Source organism: Condylura cristata, unplaced genomic scaffold, assembly GCF_000260355.1.
Source record: "Condylura cristata isolate star-nosed mole 26May11 unplaced genomic scaffold, ConCri1.0 scaffold00001, whole genome shotgun sequence".
Lineage (NCBI taxonomy): Eukaryota > Metazoa > Chordata > Mammalia > Eulipotyphla > Talpidae > Condylura > Condylura cristata.
The window spans coordinates 75,789,935-75,815,758 of record NW_004567102.1 but is presented as its reverse complement, the minus strand read 5'-3'; the positions used below and the strand labels follow the sequence as shown (position 1 = coordinate 75,815,758).

Sequence of the window (25,824 nt, the reverse complement as noted above, 5' to 3'; positions counted from 1 at the left end):
GTGTATGGAATCTTCACTAGCCACCTCCATTTAGCTATACCCTTCCCCCCTTGGCTGGACACGAGAATGGGCACTTGGGACCAGTTCCAGTTAAAAAATCACACTCTGGGCCCTCCCTGGTGGCGCAGTGGGTTAAAGCACAGCACTGAGAAGCTAAAGCCACTTCTGCATGAGTTCGATCCCCGCCTGCCCCAGAGGTGACCACATGGCGAGGCAGACCTCTCCTGACCCGCCCGCTGCTCCCCTCAGCAGTGTACTTCGTCGATCTGCCTGTTCTGCACCCCACTCTGTCTCTGGTGAATCCTCTCACCCTCCGCATCTCTGGCCTGTACCCCAGTTCTGTACGAATAAATTAATAAATCTTTAAAAAAAAAAAAATCGCACTCCACCCAAGTTCCCATTAGCTCCACCTATAGACTGTCTTCAGCTATAGTAACCTGCTTACTCACCCTCCTAACAGTGGGATGACTGATGTTCTCCTCTCAGAACTGGTTCGACCTTATTGGCAGACTTGTTTGCTGATTTCTGGACTCTGTCATGCACCTCTCTTTCTCCCTAGGAGACTCCTCAAAGTGACATTCTACTGTTGTCCCCTTTCAAAGATGGAACACAGAGAAAAGAAATCCATTTGTGAGAGGAAGAAAACTCATCTGCCTGCTCAGGTTCTGATGAAGAGCTGTCTGTGGGAAGAATGGGTAGAGGTTTCACACTGTCCTGCAGGGGACCCTGGGGAACTCAGGGCTCAGGTGCCGTTTTCTCCTTACCATGACACCCATCCCTGTCCTTTCTCTCTGTGCTTCCAACTTTGGGCATCTTTGCCATACAGCATGCAGACCCATCTCTAGCCCTGAGGGCTTTCAGGCCCATATGTATAAATAGATCCTTCAGGGCTTTCGTTGGTGACACAATGGATTAAAGCGCTGCACTAAGAAGCTAGCTGAAGCTGCTTCAGCATGAGTTTGATCCCCGGCCAGGGGAGTGACCCACATGGTGCAGCAGACCTCTCCTGTCTCGCCTGCTGCTCCCCTCAGCAGTGGACTTCATCAATATGCCTATTCTGTTCCCTACTCTGTCTCTGGTGAATTCTCTTACTGCCCCTGTACCTCTGGTCTGTACCCCAGTTCTGTGTGCATAAATAACTAAAAAAATAGGTCCTTCATAGCCCTCTTTAGAGGTGATATCTCAGCTGAATTACTGCTCATTTAACTCATGTTTAGTTGCACACAACTTTCTCTCCCTTCTCATTGACTCTAGGAAATCCTCTTATTATGTCAACATGCACCATTATCAAACTTACCCAAAGGCTGTGGTCATTCTTGTTGTGTAACATGGGCAAGTGGGTTTCCATTTACTCATCTGAGCAGAAAACTGGAATGATAGTATTTTCACTTCTTACCCCATAGGGTTGTTGTTGGGTTAAATGCTTGGACCTGTGCTTGCCTTGTGGTAAGTGTTCAGTGAAGTTGCACATGGTCACCAGTGCAGTGTAGTTATCCCCCCCCCCCACACTGTGGCCACAGGAGGATCACTCCCTGATGCAATGCCTCCAGCACCTGGGATTTGTCAGGGATCATGTTCTTTGCCTCAAGTTAGTTTCCTAGCATCAGAATCTGTTACCTTGCATCTTGATCCAAATTATCTGCCTCCTGGTATCCTAATCTTTTTTGCTTTCTCTCAAATTCTGGTACCATGCAAATCCTTTAGATTATATACTTTAGATTACATATTTAACATTCTTTTCCTTGCTTCTATCCTTCAGTAGTTGTATGTTCTTTTAAGATTTAACATTTATGCCTGCAGAACTGGGGTACAGGCCAGAGGCACAGGGGCAGTGAGAGGATTCTCCGGAAACATAGCAGGGCACAGAACAGGCAGATCACAGAAGTACACTGCTGAGGGGAGCAGCGGGCAAGACAGGAGAGGTCCCCTGCACCATATTGGCCACCTCCCTGGTGGCGTGTTGAACTCCTGCTGAAGCTGTTGTGACTAGCTTCCCAGTGCTGCGCTTTAACCCATTGCCCCACTAGTTACATCACGCATGTTCTTTAAAGATCTTTTTAACTGCTCAAACTCTTGCTGTTTCTTGACTTTCTGTTTACTGACTCCTAATCTTACACTCAAATACATGTAAATTTCATTGATGAATGCTGTTTGGAAATTGTCATCCAAATTAATTTTCTTTATTTTGCATTTCTAATTCCCAACTGAATTTTAGTTCTCTTGTTATGTCTCAGTTGCACTCACTACAGCTTTTTGAAGAGCTCACAAGTCCCCTTTCTTTTGAGGAACAATGACACTATTGACACTGATGAAAATGTGTAGAAATTATAGTATAATTACATCATGCATGCATTTAATTTATGCATTTCACTTTATGCTTCACCAAATGAGAGAAATAAGATTTGAGTAGCATTACTGTTGAGGGATTGCATTGCTATAGAATGACTCCACCTGTTATTACATCAATGAGCCGAGATTTTACTATTTATCTTTCAACACTCTATTCCCTGTGCTTGTTATGAGCATGTCACTGCACTGGGGTAACTCTTATAGTTCAAGGTAAGGGCTTCCCTTCTTCTTTTCAGATTTATTTATTTATGCATACATAATGGGGGTACAGGCCAGAGGTGCAGGGGCAGTGAGAGGATTCCCAGAGACAGAGTGGGGAGCAGAATAGGCACATTGAAAAAGTACACTGTTGAGAGGAGCAGCAGGCGGGTCAGGAGAGGTCTGCTATGCCATGTGGGTCAGCTCCCTGGCCCGGGATCTAACTTATGCTGAAGCAGCTGTGGCTAGCTTCACAGTGCGACATTTTAACCTGTTGCACCACTGGGAAGGGCCCCAGTTTCCCTTTTTAAACTCACTGTAGCACCTAAATGTAAACTTTACTACATGTAGCTAAATTAAGGAAGCAGCCACATATTTGATTGTAGATAGATATAAACAGTCTGTTTGGATATGTCTAGATATCATGTTTAGATCAAGAAAAGTTATTTTCAATATAATTTTTGCTTTATAACTTAACACCCTGCATAAGGTGCAACTCCATTTTATTTCAATGAAGTTAACCAGTAAAATTCAGTTAAATTAGAAAACTATATCCTCCAAAGCAGTCAGATGTTGTGCAAACTAAATGATTCTATGGTCTTGAAAATGAAGCCAAGCTATGAACAAAATAGTTGACTGAATTTTCACTGCAGTAATTTTCTTCACAGTCTTGAATTACATTGTCTGTTGGGGGGTGTATCAGTCTCGATAGCTTCATTTAGATGTACTGCTGATTCTCTTCTCTCTGTAGTCCAGAACCTTTTCCTGGTCTTCAGACTCATATAGTCAACCTCTGAACATCTATCCTGATGTTCATGTTCCAATAAGCAGGCAAACCAACCAACTGAATTTCATATCAAGAACTGAATCCGTCACTACGGCCTTGCCTCTCCTCACCCCCACTTCCTGTCTTACTGACATGTTACCTCTGCTGTTTTCTATCTCGCAAATGTCACTGTCACCATCCACCTATTTGCGTAAGTTCGAAGCATCACCTTTGTCTTTTGTCTTCTATCTCCCTCACTTCCCGTGTGTAGCATTGCTTCTATCTCCCAGCTGCCCCAGTGAGTTCACTCAGTCTCGCTATTCCAACAGCTCACACCATGTTTGGGACACCATGATTTCCCAACCAGGCTAAAGCAATAGTGAGTGTCCAGGCTTCTGAGTTCACGTCCTCAGTCTCATCCTTCATGGCCAGTGTGATGAAAGCAAATCTGAGGATGCTACCCCTGAGCTGAAATTCTTCAGTGGATCCCGCTTGTCTTAAGGATGAACTCCAAACACTTTTAGAAGGTTGATAAGGACTTTGCTGAGCTCTTTATTCTTCTATCCCTTGGCTTCTATCCTCAGCTCAGCTTTCATCTTTAGTTGTGCCATGTTAGCAATTATAGAGCTAGGGCTTAGGGACAAATGAAACTAGACTTTGGTATGGGGCAATTACAGACTTAAACTGAATGTCATTTAAATGAGTTGTGTCTTTGTCAAAGAGAAAAGCCTATGGGGCCTCCCCAGTGGTGCAATGGGTTAAAGCACAGCACAATGAAGGTATCAGCATGAGTTCTATCTATGGATGGCCAGGGAGCTGACCCACATGGCACCACAGACCTCTCCTGTGTCTCCTGTTGCTCCCCTCAGCAGTGTATTTCAGTGGATCTGCCTTCTGCTCCCCACTTTCTCTGGTGAATCCTCTCACTCCCACACTTCAGTTCCTCAATGGATAAATAAATAAAACTTCAAAAAATAAACAAACAAAAAGAACAAGGAGAAAGACATGATAAAATCTGTAAAATTTCAAGCAGTGAAATATTGTTGAATGCAACCCTGGAATGCAGACTTCCTTCTGCCTTATCAGACGAAAGAACAGTTTACAATATAGTTTGAATCTGGTTTAACAAGGACAGTCCTTGCTGAAGGCTGTGGATTTGGAGATCTCTCAAGCTAAAGGGATTGAAAATGATGCTGAATATATCTCTGTAGTTCAAACAAATTTTTCCCATAAGTAGGAAGCTCATAAGACACATTCCTCAGTACTGGATTTTTGATCTTTAAGCATACTATAAATCATTAATCCAGTAATTTCAGTTTTCATAAAGTTTTAAGACCTGCTTTTCATAGTGCCTAAATATTTCTAAAAACATGGGAAGGTTTATAATTGTGAATACGTTATTTTGTGTGATGCTTGTGTTTTGTAATTTTTGGGACAATTTGTTAATATATAACTGTGGCATTAAAGTATGTGTAGTTAAAAAAACAGAATATTGTAGAATTTAACCAATTAGCCATGAAATTCCAATTTTAAACTATATAACTAATTCTAGACTTACAAAGTTCAAAAACCATATTTTTACACTTGTAAATGATAATATAGTGCTTAAGAATTTTTTATTTAACACATTTACAATTTATCAGAGAGGCCTCCCTGGTGACGTGCAACACTATGAAGCTATCTGCAGCCACTGCAACACAAGTTCCCTCACCAGCCAGAGAGCTGACCCACATGGTGTGGCAGACCTCTCCTGTCTTGTCCTCTGCTCCCCTCAGCAGTGTCTTTCAGTCCATCTGCCTGCTCTGCTCCCCACTATGTCTCTGGTGAATCCTCTCACCGCCCCTGCACCTCTGGCCTATACCCCAGTTCTGTATGCATAAATGAATAAATAAATCTTTTTTAAAAAAGAATATATCCAATTTGAGCGTGTTGATAAAATGCTTCACACAGTCACATCTGACCATTTGAAATGCTTGTAAGAAGTCATATTTGTGGAGTTCTTATGTGCTGTTTAACACTTCTAGAAACTATTACACAAAAGCTGTTGAAGAATTTGACATTTGAATTCTTCCTAGAACAGGTGGGACCTGAGTAGAGGGCTCTAGTTGGTGGGAAACTTTGTAAACAAATTTGTGGTATTGGAAGGGTGCGTGATGTGTTGGGGAAGGAAGGAATGGGGAAGGCCACTATTATGAGGTCTTCCATTTTGACCTAAGTGAAGAACAGGGCACTGATCAGGAACTGTGGCATGGCAGAAGCACAGAAGACCCTGAAGACTAGATGAACAATGTAGGAGTTAGTCACAGGGGAGGAGGACTCCATGGGGAATTCTGAGTAGGAATAGAAGAGTTGCCCTATAGGAAGATTAATGTGGTAGTAGTGTAAGAGGGGCTTGGTTGGGAAGACTCAGGGAGGTAATGGCCACAATTTCACAGGTTATCAACACTGGGCTAATTTAAGCTGCCTGTGGGAAAAGATGCCCCGTAGCCAAGTTTACACTGCTGAGTGTCCCTCCTGAAACACTTAAGGCAAAATTTTCCAATGTTGACTGCGCCTTGCTCTAGATTACCTGACTTGGGCCAGTCAAGGTCAAAAGTCCATCCAGTAACAAATCTTTGGGTCAACAAGTACTGAAAATGCTAGTTTTCTCCTCCCCAGCATAGTTCTCTGATTTTTAAACATTATCTTTTACAGCTTCCCCTGCTGTTTAGTCGCTGAAAATGGTGCATTTCCATAAAATCTCTCATAACACTACATACAAACTTCAGATTCTCAGCCTTTCCCTAGAGTTTAGTGGGTTCTATTATCAGTGGCCACCTTTTAAAGGAGAAAGAGTTCAAAACACATGAGCTGAGCAAAGACTTGGGTTGACTGTGCCATCGTAGCTAATGGTAGCAACTCTGTACATATGTCGAAGGTGAGGTCCAAGAAGGAATTCAATTACAAAAAAATCCAATGCATTAAAGCACAGTATACAATGAAAAAACAATCCATTCCTGTGTCCACTGGGCTTCAGAAAGGAGTATTTCAATGTAGAACATTGTTTAGTGTGAGCAAAAATGGCAAGTAGTGGTTGAATGATTCTACCTAACTTAGCAAAGTTTTGCTGTTTATTTTTAAATATTTGTTTATGCTTACAGAACTGGGGTACAGGCCAGAGATATGGTGGGTGAGAGGATTCCCCAGAGACAGAGCGAGGAGCAGAACAGGCAGATGTACTGAAATACACTGCTGAGAGGAGCAGTGAGCAGGTGCAGGAGAGGTCTGCCACACCATGTGGGTCAGCTCCCTGGATGGGGACTGAACTCTTTCTGCAGTGGCTTCGGAGAGCTTCATAGTGTGGAGCTTTAACCTGCTGCACTACCAGGGAGGGCCCAGTATTGCTAATATTTAATAACACACTTGAGTCCAAATTGTCAAACTTATTTTCAATTTTTTGGTCTCAATCTTCATTTCATATGTTAATAATAACAAGATTGTTCTTCATCTTCACTTTCAATCGTGTTGACCTTGACCTGGAGTTGAAAGAGGCTGAGTTACAGTTTGTAAAGACATGGAAAACATGAAGAAAAGATCCCAGTTTCTTTTTCTGGACAACATGTTTCCAACCTTTCTTCTTGTGTATAATACATTAATAGTAAACATAATTTGGAAGTTTATTTGCTATATTATAAGCTTTAAAGGAAGTGTCTTTTTACGTACTACAACATCAATAAAAACCATCAGTATCAAATATCTTCAGATATAGCATGACAGAAAATTTTAAAAAACATACTGTAAACTGCAGTTTAGAGCAATAATTCTTTAGATAGATAGTTTAAAAAGTACAGGCCCAAGGTCTTCCATACAGGAGTATTTTTTTTTGGTCAAGTTGAAGAAATAGGCAATTACAATAGCTATCTCATTCTTGTTTTACAAGTGAGGACTTTGTGAGTTTCTAATTTAAATGAACTGAACACTGTCTGAATATGAGACAAATCGGAGCCAAGCAAAAGGAGGGATTTCCCAATGATTTTTATTGAGGTAACTTTTCCCAATTTTATACATATATGCATTTATATATACTTAAGAAAGCTAAACAATGTTCTAAGGCACTTGGAATTGTGCACAGCAAGGTATCCTATAATATTATACAACTAAATAGAGCATAATTTTGCTTTTTAAATAACACAAACACCAGTACAGAATAAAAAAGATAATACATAGTTTCTTTCATGTTACAATAGTGGGATACATATACATATGTGTGTATATACTTGTAGATATTTATACCCACATACTATAATACAGTACAGGTCAAGAACAACCACAAAAAAAGGGAGAGAAACTGTCATGTTAATCAGTTTACAGTTCCAGTTATTTACACTCACAGATATTATACCTGTGTAATAGAATTAGATCACTCACTGGAAATCAGAAATCATTCAGTCAGTCTGATAATGATCACAGCTTACCATTCTTATCATTTTAACCAAAACTTGCAATAACAAAAGAATGCAGATAGTCTTTGTTTTGTCTTTTGTTACATAGAAAAAAATGAAAAGTTTTTTGTTTTGTCTTTTGTTACATAGAAAAAAATGAAAAGTTTGAGTTTTTAGTACTAAATCTGGAAATTGGTGCAATGTTTTGAACACATTGGCACATTTCTAAGCCACAGAGTAATTATTTAAAAAAAAATTAGTTCCTGTATTTTTAGGGATGAAAGTGGTTTGACCCTAGATTCATTCAGCATGTTTTCTGAATGCTAATTAGCATTCTAATGGCGACTTCCCTTTGCATTGGCTCTCTCAAGACAAAACACAAACTAGAGCAAAAGTTTCCAGTCAGGGAAAAGTTCCCCCAAGTTGGCAAGTGGCACAAATATTATTGGCATTTTAATACACCAAAAAGTTGACCTGAGGGTTAAGTGGCATTTTGTCCCATTTAATCCCTTCCATTTATTCTTTAAAAAAATTGCTTCATAGCAAGATAAGGCTTAAGCACCATCTAAAATTTCACCATATAAACTTAGCTTTATCAACTCCCAGTTGCTCTGCCTCAAAAAGGGTATTTAGAAATTGGAATATTTAAAAAAGTTATAGTGGCTAACTTAATGCCCACTATGAATTAGCCAATTCATCCAAATAATGTTTATCATTCAGTTTCAGCGATAAAAGTGGAAGAAGATAAGTATGTTTATGTATTCTTAGAATAGTTTAGTAATGTTCCACCCAATAAAACTCATCTTGTTTTGTGTTAGAACCAACATCAAAGTGTGAACAATGCATACAAAGCCTCAGTTAATCCATGTTTCCTCATAGTTCAGTATTCACACAGCTCTCAAAGGTCCAACTGCATGACTCCATTAATGAGGGGGATTGAATCAAGCTTACGCACATGGGTTGAATACTTGTTTTGGAACGTAGTGGATGCAGTTTATCAAGTGACAGCTAGTGATGATTTTCATAGAATACCAGTTTTGCATTTGTGAGGGGTTAGTTACGGTTAAGCCATGCATCTATCCTGATGATATTGACAAGCATTATAGCTTGCAGTGTAGTTCCAGTAAAATTGTGCGGTGAAGGGAAAATAAGAAGTTTGCCTCTTGTGTAGCCTCTTATTTTTTTTTGTACAGGGCTGAGGGAAGCCTCTCCTTTTTGTATTCCTCCCACTGCAACTGCCAAGGTGCCCAGGAACTGCCTCCTTGAAGACTTGGCAAATGAAAGCTGCATAGAAGCAGAGGCTTGAAAATAATAAACGTGGAAGACAGTATTAAGGGCCCAAAGAAATGCAAAGCAATGAATGAAGATAATGTTCTGAGGTAGGCACTTTTCCCTGTGCCCCCAAATTGACAGTGGTATTCAAGGAAGAAGGTCCGGCCTTCCTAGAAGGGCATTTGGACATGGAGGAGGGCGCTATGTTTTGGATTTTACAAAGACTGGGAACGCTACTGACATTTAGTCAGCAGAGGCCTGAGATTTAAGCATCTTGCAATGTAGTGGAGATTTCTGTACAACAAAGAATTGCCCAGCTGTAAATGCCAACAGCACCCCGGCTGAGAAACATCGATCAACAGTGTTTTGCTCTTATATGCAGCTGCGCTAGCAATGCAACAAGCTCAATGACATTTTATGTGTGTGTGCAATAAATTCTAGCATAGCAAAAAATAACTCTTGCCAATAGGGTCGATCTGATGCAGGGGTAACTGCCACAGGGCTCTCCATTTTTTTTTTTTTTTGTAGAAATCTTACAGTGGAAGTCTTATTTTGGATAGGTTGACTATCTATCTGTTGTTTTCTAGGTATACTAGTGGTGGTTTGCATTTCCATAAAGAACTTAATCTTAATGATTGTAAAAAGTCAATGGAAAGTGACTATGAGAATGGTCATGAAGTGTCCTTCACCCCTCACTGGTCACTAGCAAAGTGGCTCTGTAGGCTGCTCTTTTAAACTGGGCTTTGAATTATTTGGAGGTGTGTTTTTTTCTGAGAAAGATGATACTATCACTAAATTAACTGCATTGTGTAAACCCTGACGTGGGACTGAAAGAATTATTTTCCACATACGATGGTATTGAGGGATGTATTCAGTTTTTCTATTGCCTTAATAGGGTTTTACAGTCCATTTCCATTTGATGAACACTTTTGCCGTTATTCTCCTTTAGGGCATATTTCAGTTCTAGAAGGTCATTAGCTTTGCAAGTGAAACAATGTGATAGATCCTACCAATAAACAGAGAGCAATACTCAGTAGTTGAAGATTAGCCATTTCAAGGGAACTTTGTAACTATAGGTGTCTAAGTGGTTCATTAGTGCTCACAAGATACCCCAATGATATAAAGCCATTACTCCTGTTTCAGTATATACTTTTACCATTAAGGATAGGCTCAATAATAGGAATGAAATTTAGGAATTCTTAAGCCTCCATACTGAAGAGATTTACACATTTTGTAATAGTTTGTTTCCCTTGCTCCTAGAGATTTCTTACTCTGTGAAATGTGATGCTGGATAAAAGAATACAAACCAACTTTTGAGCAAGAAAGGAAGAAAAGAATGCTTTTACTATTTAAATATGGACAAACGACTGTGTGATAGATGTGACTGCCTATGTCTATGATGAATACAGTACAGTTTTTGAAAGTTGTGTCTGTCTAACTCTATTGGGCATAAGTAAAATGCCCATTATATGGAAAAATGTGGATCTGAGCTAAGATGCAGTGTTAATGCAGATTTCTCTCTTTTTAAAATGTAAGATACTGTACTTATTTTTAAATGTCAAAGCAGCACTGAATTAAATGCATTGTGTAAAACCTGACATGGGATTTAAGACATTTTCCGTATTTGGTGCTTTTTGAGAGGTATATTCAATTTCTCTATGGCCTTAACAGGTTTTTACTTCCATTTTAGAACTTTCTACTAACACTAGCTTTGCTGACACTAGACAAAGATAAGTGATCGTAACCAAGATACATACAGTGGGCATGGCAAGGATACCAGAAGTACTTGTTTTCTGGGTAAACCAGAAGAAATGAATTTGTTTTTCATCCTTTTAATCGGTTACTTAAATACCCCAAACGATCCTCTGAATATATAGTTTTTGTCTAGATTACTTAATGAAAGTAAGCTACATCGACTATAAAAAAAAAACAACAAAAAAACAAACAAAACAGGCATTTCACCTACCCAGACATTCTCTGGTAGGGAACCTAAAATTAACCCTGATTACCAAGAGAACTGACTTTGTCAAACTAATTGGTCATGACCACCCAGATGCGGATAAAGCACATGGTATCTTCTTAGTATCATAACATGAACACTCTTTTACTTCATTCTAAGCAAAAGGTAAATGGTGGCTTGGGCTTTTAGCGTTTCTCTGGGCTGCCTTTCTTTCTTGCCTGGGACTTTCCTGGAGGTGAGTTTGTTTTCTTCCTTACCCTATCCTGTGGATTCAGCAAAATCCACTCCCTCCATTAGACTAACGTCACTTCAAACAGAGAAACACCTGGAGTTCTGTCTTAACCACCCAATCCACACACATTTATTTTCTTTGTAGAGCTGCAGCTGACTGGCTGCCGTAGGCAGAGGCATAGTTATCTGTAAGGTAGTCCCCACCTTTGCATGTTTTATGGCTGTCAGCCGAAGCCCACTGAGAGGTCTGCTGGAGCAGACGTTCAGTTTCTGCTTTTTGAAAATTAGTCACTATTACTGAACCAATTCTGCACAAAACAATAGTCCTTTGATTCTAGCCAGAGCTTGCTGTTTGAAGACTCCTTTTAATGAAATAATTGGTGGTTCCAATTCTTCAATACTAGGCTGGCAGTAGTTAATTTTTTAAATTTTCTCGCTTCCAAAATTTTTTTTCTAAGCAAGTCAAGCTGTATAAAGAAATTAAGTGTGGGTAGTTCATAAATCTGATCTCTCCAATGAGGAAAACAATATATTGAGGTGTCAGATTGTCATTTCTGTACTGGGTGCATCTCACTGCAGGGGATGAAAAAGTTTATCATATGCATACACCCCAAGTGGGGAAAGACTGTGCCTTTCCGACCAAATAGACTTTCTATGACAGGTATCTTGAATAATAAAATGATGTCTTATATATACCATTTTTTATAGAGGTGTTGGGGCTAGAAATCAAAACAAAGTTCAAAGCTTGTAAGTATATAAAATTAGAGGGAAAATGACACTGTGTGCTCTTTTGCCCAAGAAATTAAAATGGCCATAAAATAATATGAAGAACAGCTGACCAGTGAAAAACTAGAACAAAGGTCTCTGGCTGGATTTAAATACTATAAAATGGACAAGTCTTTAATTTGAGAGAGACACGTGGGAAAGCAGAACATTTTAAAGTAAAAATAAGCCTTATCTGATTGACAAGAGATGACCAGTGCAAGCAGAGCTGAAGCGATACTGGCTACTCATCTTGGTTGCAAATGGTCCTCCTGGCTTTTTGTAACAGGTCAACTGGGACTAAGTGATTTTTACTTCTAAGCAAAATCATCCAACTTACGTGATTCTTTAAGATATAAAGGAAGGGCAGAATCCAAAGTGTTCCTCCAGATTATATATTTGCTCGCTGGCTGAAGTAAAAAAATTAGTCTTCTAGTCTATGAACAGAACCATTTCAGAAAATGCTCGTCTACCTTCCAAGAGTAAAAGAAAGTCCAGTTAGGTCTTGTTTAGTTATTATACATCTCGTGTGTGTTGAATCGAAGGGCACAAAACACTTGAAACAACCCGTCATTGTAAAGTAGTATTTATCGCTTCTCGGCCTTTTGGCTAAGATCAAGTGTTGAAAAGCAGTATTTACATATAGTCCTGTGTATCTGGGAGACATGTAGGCCCAAGTCTCCACAGGAAGTAGCACGGTGACAACCGACGGTTACTTAATGTAAACAACACCGATTACAGGCTCATAAGTAACAACCAGCGACTATTCTCACTGATTCTTTCTCATTGACAGTTGATATTATATTTATGGATGCGACCTGCAGACTCAAAATAAGAGATGAGGGTTTCCTAACCAGCAACTTTGACCAAATTTTCTGTTATTTAAACCTTTGGGTGAATTTTTTTTGATTATATGCTTTATTTTTATAATAGCAGCAATTCAACTTAACACAGTGCTGAAAACAGGTGTCCTTTGTATTCCCATTCAGACTAACTGCTGGTAACAGACTTGAACTTCTTTAAAGTTCTAACTTTGGATTCAGGTTTTGTTTTTTTTTAAGGTGTCATGATTGTCAATATCATCTTTCTTAGATAAAGTATGGTTATTTCAATGTTGAGGATAAACATAAAGAAAAAGATCAGGTGACTTCATTCTAAAACTTGCTACAGATGTATAAGGCTACATTATATCAGATTTTATTCCCAGACATGATGGCCTATTAGATAAGGAATACTTAAAAAAAAAAAAAAAAGTAAAGTGTGAATAGTTCTGCTACCTAAAGCTTGCAACAAAATTTGGTTAAGCGTGCATGTTATGAGTCAATAGAAGCTGCCTGCATCAAGAAAATGATGCACGAGAACACTCACGACCTACATCTGGCAATTGGATTCACTGGCACAACATTAAATAATGGTATTACACTGTATCAACACAATGGTGAAAAAATTACTTCCTTTTAGGACTAGGCCTTTAAGGAATCCACTCTGGGATTTCCCAAATTTCTTAAATTCTCCACTATTCTCTTAAAAAATACACTTATGTTTAATTTTCTCTTTTCTTCATTAACGTAATGAAATATTCCTCTTACTTTTTGATTGTCAGCCCCGCCCCATTCCACTCCCCAGCAATTGCAGTCCACATTTTTCTTTGACCTGCACTCTAAAACTTGGCTTTCAGGTAACAGGCAGCCAGCGATTGTCTTCTGTTCATCTCTGGTTAAAAACTCTCGATGAAGAGTAACTGGTGTAACCATGGTGTCCCTTACCGCCTCCACACATGCTGGACAGTAAAGGCCACGGCACCCCGCCCTTGGCTTGTGGGCCCCACTGGGCTGACAGGTGGGGAATACGTCCCAGTGCTTTGCACATGCTTCCCTCACACCAGTTAAAAGCAAACATACACATTCAAATCCCAGTGCAATGTCAGGTTTTCAGGAAGTGAGATTTCCTCCAAAGATGATCAGTCTGTTTCCAAAGACTCTCCCACTTCATTATGGACGATGAAACCTGAAATCCGAAACAGAAACTGTAAGTCTGTGGTTTAAAGGCTCATCCTGCATTCACTGAACTGAATAAGGCTCAGTCATGTTTACAGTTAAAGGCATCTCGACTTTAGACAGCACCCATCTGAATTGCTATTAATAAATTATGGTCATCAGAAGACTGTGTAAAATACCGAGCTGTTATTCTGGCTCATTGTTAATGATTTGTTCTCTGTTATGTTCAGAATAAAACTTAAACTCCCTTTTAAAAAAATTTATGTGTAGAACTGGGTTGCAGGCCAGAGGTGTAAGTGGGGCAGGAGTGTAAGAGGACTCACAAGAGATAGAATGGGGAGCAAGACAGGTAGATCTATTAAACGGGACTGTGGAGGAGAGCAGTGGGTTAGACAGGCGAGGTCTGCTGCAGCATGTGGGTCGCATCCTAGCTGGGATGGAACTCAGGCTGCAGTGGTGACAGTGCTGAGACTTAACCCCTAGGCCAGCAGGGAGGCCCAAACTTAAACTTCTTACTGTGGTAACTTAAGCTTTTCAGGATGCTACCGCGCCCCTGCCTCCAGCTGTATCTCCATCACTATTCCCTAAACACTCTAATTCTAATCGCTTACTCCCCCCACCAATATGCTCCACTTTCCCCTCATGCTCTTTCCTTACTCTCATCTCTTACTATTACCCTCTGTAAGTTCATCAAACTCCGTATTTTCCATTTTTCAGGAAAGAATGAGCTTTTTCTTCTGTATTCCCATAATATCTGGCTTAGTTATTTTTCACAGCATACAGACTTTGTATGTAGGAGTCTCTCTCTCTCGCTCGCTCTTTTTTTAAGATCTTTATTTGTGCATACAGAATTGGGGTATAAGCCAGAGGTGCAGGGGCAGTAAGAGGATTCACCAGAGACAGAGTGGGGAGCAGAACAGGCAGATCGACGAAGTACACTGCTGAGGGGAGCAGCGGGTGAGTCAGGTAGCAGCAGGTGAGAGGTCTGCCGCGCCATGTGGGTCACCTTCGGGACCAGGGATTGAACTCGTACTGAAGCAGCTGTGGCTCGCAGCTACCGCTGCGCTGCGCCACCAGGAAGGGCTCGGGAGTCTTTGTTTTAAGTTCCAAATGCACTGATGAAACACTGGTTTTTATTCAGTTTGATATACTCATAGGATACAAGATTGAGCACAGGCTGGTATTGAGTAAATGCTGCTGTTTTGGATCTAAGCATTGAAAATGAAAGAATGAAAGACCTAAGATCACACAAAACCAGACTGGTTGTAAGTTGACTGAAGAGGTATGTGAGGGATGCCCCTTCCCTATTTTTGCACTAGCTTTGGGGTGAAATATTCTGCTACCCCCAACAATGTACTGATAGCCTTTTTGCTGCTTAAATTGCAGATTAAGTCAAATTTCCTAAAAGGACCCCTTTCTGGCTGTCCCACATATACCCACTCTTGCTCCTCCAACTTGGAACTATCAGAAATGATGTCTATTGTTCACTTGCTAATGGGTGGTCTCCCTCACTAGCACATAACCTGGCTAGAGCTGGCACTTTCTCTAACATGTTCAAAATTCTCAGAAGAGTCTGGTTCACCTCTGTGGGAGCAATAAATGTGACTGAATGCATAAACAATCGAGCCATTTGATAATTCCTTCTATGAAAAGTCTATATAACTGAAGAATGTGGTCACAAGAAGACCCTTAAAATTCACTACAATTGAATGTGCTAATCTTTGTTTGATAGCATGTATCTGACAGGACATTCCCTCATGCTTCCTAGGAAAAGTCCATCACAAACTACAGAAAAATAGGGAAGTTTTATAAAAATATTTCAAAAGTGTAATTGCAAACAATGTAAATTAAATTGTTCATAAAAGGCGACAGAGGCAGATAGCAGTAGTAGTCAATATATACTAAACTGTGCTATGTGTTTGCCTCAAGTCCAAGTGCTGTATCTATATTTAATCCTCAAAACAATCCGACAAGGTGGGTTTCCCTGCATTCCCTCTGCACATACGTGGCAACTGAGGCACAAGGATACTGGTCTCATGCCCACGGTAGAGAACTGGTAAGTGGAGGTGCAAGCTCCCAACTCTTAAGACTATGAGATCAAAGCATGCCTGTAACTGCTTATGCAAAGGATTTTTTTTTAAGATTTATTTATTCATACAGAACTGGAGTATAGGCCAGAGGTGCAGGAGCGGTGAGAGGATTCACCAGAGACAGAGCAAGGAGCAGAACAAGCAGATCTATGAAGTACACTGCTGAGGGGAGCAGCGGGGAGAGGGAGCAGTGGTCAGGAGAGGTCTGCTGCGCCATGTGGATCACCTTGGGGCTGTGGATCTAACTTGCATGGAAGCGGCTGTGGCTAGCTTGCAGTGTTGCATCCTAACTCAGGGAGGGCCCATGTAAAGGGTTTTTTTGCTGCCCTTTGGCTAAAGCCTGTCAGTTGGATTTTTACCTTTACCAGTCGGCTGTGATCAATTCTGACCAGAGAAAGTCATATTGTATAGCCCTAGACTGCATGTCGACGGCTCTCTTTATCTCAGTCATCTGTCCCAAAAGGAACTAAAAAGGATGGGCTCACGCATTTCCCAGTTACTAGGAAAGGAAGGCCAGTGGGTTGAAGTGATCAGCACTGGCCTCTATACTTGCAGGACACAAGCACCATCCGGGAAGGAGCCAGGGCCCTGAGGACACAAGCACACTGCACCTGCAGGGAGCGCCCCGTCAGCGATCAGTGGGCTCTCTCTGTTAGCCTAGTCTTCCTAGACATTCGCTGCAAACTCCTTGAATCTAGCCATTTTTAGAGTGCTCCAAAGTTGGAAGGCTTTGTACACCCAGCAGTCCACAATGTCCTAAACCCCCGTTGGCTTCGGATTCAAAGAGCAAGTGTTGGGGGACCGAACAGGAAGTTCTGCTCTTCCCACCGGAAATGATTATGGGGTGAAGAAAGTACTTTTATTTAGAATATTGGGTTGGGCAAGAAAGTCAGTAGTCAGGAGACCCGAAGAAATTTAGAACCATCTAACCCCAGCATTTGACTGAAAAGTGTCCTGCTTTTAATATCCCCGAATGAGCAGGGGATATCCCTCGAAGATATTTTGTTGTTTTCCTACAGCCATGATGAGCCTCTGCTTCCAAAGAGTGTCACTGGATTCGCGCTAAATCACTGCCCTCAACACAGCTTCAAGAGCCAGCTAAGGTGCAGAAGATCGACCAGTTCCGTGAATGCAATACTAGATCCACAAAGACAGGGCTTAGAAATGTAACTTCCCTTTACAGGGGCTCTCTGGACTTGGTAAAACAAAACAAAACCAACCACAGTTCTTTGCACTAGCCCATCAGAGACGGACACCCACGTCTGTTTATATTAGGCACCTTCACTTCTAACTCAGGTCTACAATTTTATCGTTAGAGGCACTGCAAATGTAAATTAGTGTTAAACTTTGCTCCCACTCAGAGGTTTCCATGATTTTTCAAATAGGAAAAAGTCAACTGTACTTCCTGAGAAAAGTTTGCCTATCTGACAGAATGACAGTTTCGGCTGCAGGCTTCAAGTTGATGGAGCAATAAATAGATTTACTGTGCCCTAAGGATACATCAGCTTTTATTCCACTTTTTCTGAGACTCAAAGGTAAAATTATCTATATATTCTTCTTCTTGTTAAAACAGTGACACATTTTTTCTTATTGGCATATGGCATAGAGGAAATGAATAGGGGAAAAAACTATTTTTAAAATAATGGAATTCAGGAAAAGTTCCTTCTTTTCCAGAAAGATGTTTCCTGCATAATTTCAAATTTACTCACCTTCCTGTAAGTTCATTCAGATCAGAGAAATCATAAAATTGCCCTCAAGTACAAAAGATCACTTTCCTGTACTTCCTCATTTGATATAGATAGAAATTCCAAATATTCCACTTTCCCCCAATTTACAAATACTTGATTGTTGTGGCACGTGCCCATGTAACAGAAACAAACCAGAGGGTTTCTGTTAACCAGGCACAGACATTTATTCCGGATGTGGAGCCAACCTTTTGGGTGGTTAACGCTGCACTTTAAATCCCTGGTTAGCTTCTGTGCAAGCAGCAAGAAAGGGAACATTTTTGAAAAGAGTACCCTGGGAGGAGCAACCTTCCCAGGTCCCTGGACGGACCCTCATTATTTTTGAACTATGGTTGGTTCCAAATGTCGGTCCTGTCACGTCACATTTTGACAAGCACAGCGAAAAGCCAAGAGTGGTTCACTTTACCCATAAATCCATTCAGGGGCCCTCCTTGGTGGTGCAATGGTTAAAGCACAGCACTTGAAGCTGGCCACAGTCTCCTAGCATTGGTTCAATCTCCAGCCAGGGAAGTGACCCACATGGCGCAGCAGACCTCTCCTGTCTCACCCGCTGCTCCCCTCAGCAGTGTACTTTGTCAGTCTGCCTGTTCTGCTCCCCACTCTGTCTCTGGTGTCTCCTCTCACCACCCCTGCACTATGGCCTGTACCCCAGTTCTGTAAGCATACATCAATATATTTTTTTTTATTTATTCGTACAGAACTGGGGTACAGGCCAGAGATGCGGAGGGTGAGAGGGTTCACCAGAGACAGAGCGGGGAGCAGAACAGGCAGATCGACGAAGTACACTGCTGAGGGGAGCAGTGGGCGGGTCAGGAGAGGTCTGCCTCACCATGTGGTCGCCTCCGGGGCAGGCGGGGATCGAACTCATGCGTAAGTGGCTTTAGTTTCTTAGTGCAGTGTTTTAACCCGCTGCGCCACCAGGGAGGGCCCACATCAATATATTTTTTTAAAAAAATTCCCATAGGAGCGTATAATGGTCAAGATGGAAGAGCTGAGATGATTGCTCTAAACACTTTCTCTCTCTCTCTCTGTCTAACCAAAACCCACTAAGAAAAAGTGAAAAGTAGAGGGCAGAGAAAAAGAACCTGACAACTCCACTCTGTTACAAATTGTTAAAAGTTTTCTTTAATGATATTTCCCAATTATTTCCCCTATGCATCTGAATTTTAAATGGGACATTACTTCTCTCAGGACCCTGATTTCTCTACTTAATATTATGCCAATGATCCTAAGTCCATTTTGACTGTAAGAGAGTGAAGTCAACGATTCTAGCCTTAACATTGATATAATAAGCAAATCACTAATAAGTAGCTAATAAAATTATATATGTGAATGTAGTAAATTTTGTGCTCTAAAAATGTCCTTATTTACAACATTCAACATTTATTTTTTAGAAGTAATATTCTCTCTTGATTATAAATTTGACTCATGTTGACACTGAGAAAAAACATCAGACAATAGAACATCCAGAAGAACAATTATCCATAATCTTACCACTCAGCAGTAACCATTTTAAAGCTTAGTCTCTAAGTAAAATCTGACCTTTCATACAACTCATCTTTATAATTTAGAAAATTAGTTTAAATTGTAGAAATTCCATTTACTATGGTAAGAAAAGCTGCTCTGCTTGGCCATGGTGTTCTCATTCCAGAACATAATGACCCTATTTAACAATACACTGCTGTTCAAGTGGACCTTGGGCTGGTGGGCAGCGGCCAGTGGTTTAACGTATAGGTTGTGGCTGGACAAGCATCAGATGTTCTAAGAAACCAAGGTTACAGCTCAGTCGCTGTCAGGTCACAGATGAATTCTTGTGGGACCACTTGTCCTTGTCATTATTACACAGCCTTAGAATGAGTTTCAGAGAACTATCTGGAAAGTTCTGGAAGAAACTGAAGGAATGAAAGGAAAGAGTACATTACCACTTGCCTCCACCAGAGATCAACCATATCCCAGAATACAATCAGCGAAGGAGAATTCAGAATTATCTTCCCAGTGGCATCACAACTGTTACCAGTGGGCTTCCCTGGTGGTGTAGGGGTTAATTCTCAGCACTATCATTGCTATCATTGCTGCCCTCTGAGATCAATCCCTGGCCAGGGAGGTGGCCCACAGTGCGCAGCAGACCTCTGCTGTCTCCCTTCATGTTCCCCTTATCCCCCTTAGCAGTGTATTTCATTGATCTGCCTGTTCTGCTCCCCACTCTCTCTCTGGTGAATACTCTCACTCCCTGTACCTCTGGCCTACATCCTAGTTGTTCTATGCATAAATAAATAAAATAAATATTTAAAAAAACTATGATTTGTGCTAGGATCTTATTCAAGAAAAGACATAAAATGGAAACTTCAGGCAAAGAAAGAGGACTGAGGGAATGAATTAATTATTTTTCCTTTTTAAATGATTACTTTTGAGTCATTAATAAATACTTATTTCAAAAATTCAAAAAGGTAAGTAATGAAATGTCTCCCTATTTTGTCAGCTACCTCCCCAGAGGCAACCAATTATTCTCCATTTTTAGATTCTTTTCCAGAGATACAAACGTGAAGGAAGCTTTGTACATATAGGAATGGACCATTTTAGCAGTCACTGATATGCTACTATGAGATTATCTCTGGATAAAGAGGTGCCTGTGCATAGCGAGTAAGGTTGACTCCATCCATTTATTAGCTACCCAACCCCACAGGTAGTTAACTTAGGTTTCAGAAGGATGGCTTGCTTGGTATAAAGAGAAAGAAGATAATATCTTGCACTAAGAGTTAATAATAGAACTGCTTTATACCCAGGGTGATTTAAAGGGTTAATGGTCCAGACTGTTTCTTGCAAGGGTTGCCAATGCTAAGAGCCCTGCTATATTCTGTAAAAGCAAGTTTCTCAGTGTAAAACACTGTGGTACATTTGTATTACTTTGTTTAGACTCAGCAGTGTTTAATAAAACTTTTCCTCCTAAAAGAGATACTGAAGACAATTTGAAAATCCTAAGAATGATTTTTATAGGTATCAGAACCAAAATATTTCTGTACTGGAATGCTACTTTAATGATGTAATATAAATTAACGGGAAAAATAGCAGTAGACATTGTCTTACTGCCAAGTCTTAAAGAATACTTAAGCAAAGCATATCTATCTTAGTGATATGAATATTTAATTTTTCCTTATCTGGAAATACATTTTAAAGTGTGTTAATCAATATACTTTTTGAAAAACTTTTTAAAGCTTACCCTCAATATCAGATGTTACCAAAACAAAAACAACAAAAAAACTAGTCTATAATTTTCTCTTGAAATACAGCTTATCCCTACCTATATATACTAATATGTACTTAAAAAAATTAAGGCACCAGCACACTATTTTATGAAACATATATGCCTACTCTAAAATTTTGTAGATGAGTAAATAACAGAATAGCCAATAAAATTCACAAGGTGAAAAAATACCCCATCAGATATAAACAAACTGTATTGCTATTTTAATTAAGTAGTATGACACAGGGAAAAGATAGACAACTAGCTCATTACGGCATAATGAAGCATCCAGAAACTGACCCAAGAGTATATTAAAAGGAAATTTTCACATCCGGGGGAACTAAATGGCATAGGAACACTTAGAATTGATTTAGAGCAAAGTGAAATTAGTTTACTCTTAACTCATAACACACAAATAAATGTGTAATAGATGATAGACGTAAGCACAAAACAAAGCAAGAAGAGAATGATAATCTAGTTCTTCTTTCATAAGTCACAGTAAATGAAGCAAAATAGCAATACAGACAAATTTGGACATGCAAAAAATCTGAACAATACCATAAAAAATAGGGCTTTCTTGGGCCCTCCCTGGTGGCGCAGAGGGTTAAAGCCCAGCACTAAGAAGCTTAAGCCACTTCTGCATGAGCTGGATCCCCACCTGCCCCGGAGGAGATCCACATGGCGCGGCAGACCTCTCCTGACCCGCCCGCTGCTCCCCTCAGCAGTGTACTTCATCGATCTGCCTGTTCCCCACTCTGTCTCTGGTGAAGCCTCTCACCCTCCACATCTCTGGCCTGTAACCCAGTTCTGTGTGAATAAATAAATCTTTAAAAAAAAAAAATAGGGCTTTCCTGGTGGTGCAGCAGGGATTAAATTCTTAGCGCTTTCAAGCAATCTATCTACAGCTACTGTAGCCTGAGTTCGATCCGAGGCAGGGAGTGTCAGGAGACCTTTCTTGTCTCACCTGAAGCTCCCCTCAGCAGTTTATTTGAGCAGATCCACTCTGTCTCTGGTGAATCCTCTAACAGCCCCCCCACACCTCTGGCCTGCACTACAGCTCTTGTATGCATAAATAAATAAAAATAAATCTGAAAAAAACCATAGGAGGGTTACAAAAGCCTAAGCAAAAGTGTATACAGATAATAAAATGCTGATATCCACAATATGAAAAGGAGAGTTCAAGCCTCCAAAGAAAATTGGTGATGGCAAATCAAAAAATAAAAAGCAAGAGGTCAATAAAAGTATGTAGCCATGTCCAACTTCACAGATAGCATGTTCATTCTATAGAATATAGGTTCCTCTCTGCTCTCTGCCTTCCCTCCCCCCACTCCACCACCCCTGGGTGCCAACCCACCATGCCAACAGACTCAGAGATTGTAGGTCATAGTGTAAAGTGTGTTTCCTTTGTGGAAGATAACAGTGTCTTCTGAAGTGTAATATATAAAAATATATATAAAATATGTACTATATACATAGATACTATCTATCTATCTATCTATCTATCCATCTATCTATATATCTATACTGGATACTCAGTGATCTAGAAAATGATGGGACCACTACAGAAATATGGGCATATATATACAAAAATGTATTTATGAACAAACCCAAGACAACCTTGTTTTAATTATGAAAACTTGAAATTCCATAAATAATGATCAAAAAAAAAAACTGGTCAATAATTTATGGTCTATTATCTATAAAATGGAATAGAATATTCCAATGAGTGATAGACTAATATTAAAAGATTTTCTAGATATTGCTTTGTATGTGACTGAGAGGGTATACATGCTTTATTATATATAATATTTATAAACATATATCTGTATTGTACAAATATGTATATGTTATGTTTGTAACTATACATATAAGTCTATATCATACCCCTGTGTAACATGCATGTATGTTAAATACACGAGTATGCTTAACACATACACGTTTGTAAATGAATAGAAAATGTCTAGAAGCATCAAAACCTAAGTTTTACTGGTGGTTACTTAAGTAAAGGGGAATGATGTTGGGAAGAGTAATTTTATTCTTACATGACAGAGTTTTGTTGTTTGAATGCTGAATTAGGATACATCATTGTGTCAAGTACTTATGTACCTAAAAATACATACTAAAAAAATAATTGACCTTTACTTCTTTCATCCTACCTTTTGTTTTACTCATTTACAGTATACAAGAGAAGATAAAGAACCTCTTTCAGTCTAAATGTTTATTTTCTATATATGAAAACCTCCATAAAAATGTATTTAAACATTCTGATTAATTTCTGTTGTAACTTATTCTTATAGTACAATGCAATGAAAATGAGGTTATCACCTACGAGGATTTCTAGAGAAACTATGCAGGAGTAAAACAATCCTAAATGACAGAGACTGGGTTGAGTGCCATCATTCTACCTCAGGGGACAAGACTCAAGGATACAAACACGTTCCATCTTCCCAGCTGCCTGAGGTCCCAGCCAGCTTGAAGTCACCATAAATATCCAGCCACCTCATTATGATGAATATACTGGAGAAGGATGAACACAGGTGTCAGATATGAGCATGAACTCTTCCTGACCCCAGAGTAGAAGGGAGAAGAGAACCATGGGGCTGGCTAGATGTGGGCACACCAAGGGCCCAAGAATAGTTTGTGACAGGATAAAGCCCTCAGATTGAGAAAAATCCTGCACCTTCAGGATATGTGGGCTTGAAAAAAGGATAAAGGAAGAAACAAAACAAATCAAGTACACACCCTAGGAGGAGAGTCTCTTTTGCACCCTTTACTCTAGGAGCAAGTCAGTTGCCATGCACATCAGGGAGAGGCTTGCTGTTTCACTATGAAGTAGACCGCCACTTCTAATCACACTGCATGCTTCCCAGCTCAGAACAGCACCATCACCACCACCTACACCACTGCCAGCCACGGCAGAAACACGCACTATGGTGTATGGCTGTCCTATCGTTCCTGTTTCTAGCCTAGGGGGTCTGTGGTTTTTTTCTAGAAAGATCCTCTATGGTCATCTCCATGTAATCATCTGTCCCAGTTTATTTTTTTTTTAACAATTTGATTTTTAAAGATTTGATAGACATACAAAATTTTAGGACCACCATTATCCAAAGCCAAGCCTGTGAACCTGTGAGACAGAACTGCATGGTTGTAGGTGGGTCAGGCTGTACTGTTACTCAGCTCCCTCTGGGTTTGGCAGCCTTCACACTTGAAGGTGCTTGAAGGAGAGAAGGCTGGTTTCTAGAGATCTTCTGTGTGACCTGTAAAAGCTGGATTCATAGTCTAAGTTATGTCTTCTGAGAACTGAATTTCTAGCCTAAGCTACTTCTACTATGAATCCAAAGCAAACACATTTGTGCCCACATTGACTTTCTCCAGCATCTGTCTGGGCATAAAACTTCAACAGAGTCTCTTCAAGAGCAGAATAAATGATGCTTGTTCTGGCTCAGAAAATAAAACTAAGAAAGAAACCAAAACAGAGACCTTTAGAATGATTCAGACTTCTTGGAAAGAAAAAAATAAGACTTAATTTTAGAAATACTCATCAGAGAGTAATCTGCTAACCTGTATTAAAAAATAAATCGTGGTAAAATACATGTAACAGAAAATGTACCATCTTAGTCACTTTTAATAGACTAACGTGAATGAACTCACATACCTTGTAAACTGTCGACTCTCTTCATGAACTTCCATTTCTGTGCTCTTAAATTCATTGAGTTCTTTCCTTATTGCTGCCTAAATAGAAAAACATAGAAACAGAATTGTTACTCAGGTCACATATTTTTCAGCATATAGTGTATCTATGAAGCAGACAATCTTTTCAGAAATGTCTTTAAGAAAGCAAGGGATTCCTGATTTCTACGAGGTAAAGGGATGGTAAATGTATAGCACACTGCATACTCCAGCTTATGATGCGAGGGTTACTTCCCGATAAAACTGTTGTGCTAAAAATATTTAAGTCAAAAATGTTTCCAACATACCTCACCTACCAGGCTTATTAGCCTGGCTTACTTTAAATATTCTCAGAACACTTACATGCTACAACAGTACAGAGTACAGGCTGTTTACCCTAGAGCTCACGTGACTGACGGGGAACTGTGGTTGGTTGTCCAGGGTCACATAGTACCACTGATCCAGGAGAAGAAAACTTTTGCACGATCACAGAGTTGAATTATTGTAAATCAAATCATTGTAAATCGGGAACTACCATTGTAAATAGGAACTGCCTATTTGTAAATACACAAACTAAAGCTGGTAGGTATCCTTCAAGCATTGTTGTTGGGGTGGAAGGGTAGGGGGCGTTGGCTAAATTCACCCCGGGCCTGATCTGTGAGTCACACATCCTCTGTCCTCGATGACCACAGGAAAGTGGGGGTCATGAGATTTTTTGAGACACCATCATTTTCTTGTGAAAGTCCTGCATTTTTAAAAAACCATTGATAATGACATGACTCTAACTGACTACCATGGAGCTACTGTTTCTTAATGCTGGAAGTTTAGACAATCAGAAATAACAACTGCAGCAAAGGACTGAAAACTACTCGAAGGAAATAACAAATAAAATGTTATTACTACTATTATTTAGGGACATATAATCCATCCATGCACCTAGTCAGGTTTGAAGAGAGGTTCATGTCAGTCTGGCTGGAGAGCTGAGCCACTCAAGGAAATATTCATCTTAATTACCCATATTAACAAGGAGGATGAGTCATAGAGAGTTTTGTTTTTATTTTCTAATTTTTTTGGGCAAAGAATGGCTTCCTCATTAAGTGAAAAATACTAATAAAAACACCCC

The 25,824-nt window shown here is 39.9% G+C and overlaps 1 protein-coding gene across 4 annotated transcripts in view; it reads right to left on the bottom strand.

Annotated features, from left to right (window-relative positions):
• Window positions 1-7,310: 7,310 nt before the first annotated feature.
• The window catches only part of PHACTR2 (phosphatase and actin regulator 2), a 175,810-nt gene continuing 157,296 nt past the window's right edge, over window positions 7,311-25,824 (bottom strand). For all 4 annotated transcript variants that reach the window (XM_004673909.2, XM_004673910.2, XM_004673908.2 and 1 more), the window contains 2 exons: window positions 24,688-24,764; window positions 7,311-13,966 (listed from right to left, as the gene is read on the bottom strand). In XM_004673909.2, the coding sequence (XP_004673966.1) occupies window positions 13,951-13,966; window positions 24,688-24,764 (93 nt within the window). In that variant the 3' untranslated portion in view covers window positions 7,311-13,950. The remainder of the gene's footprint in view (window positions 13,967-24,687; window positions 24,765-25,824) is intronic.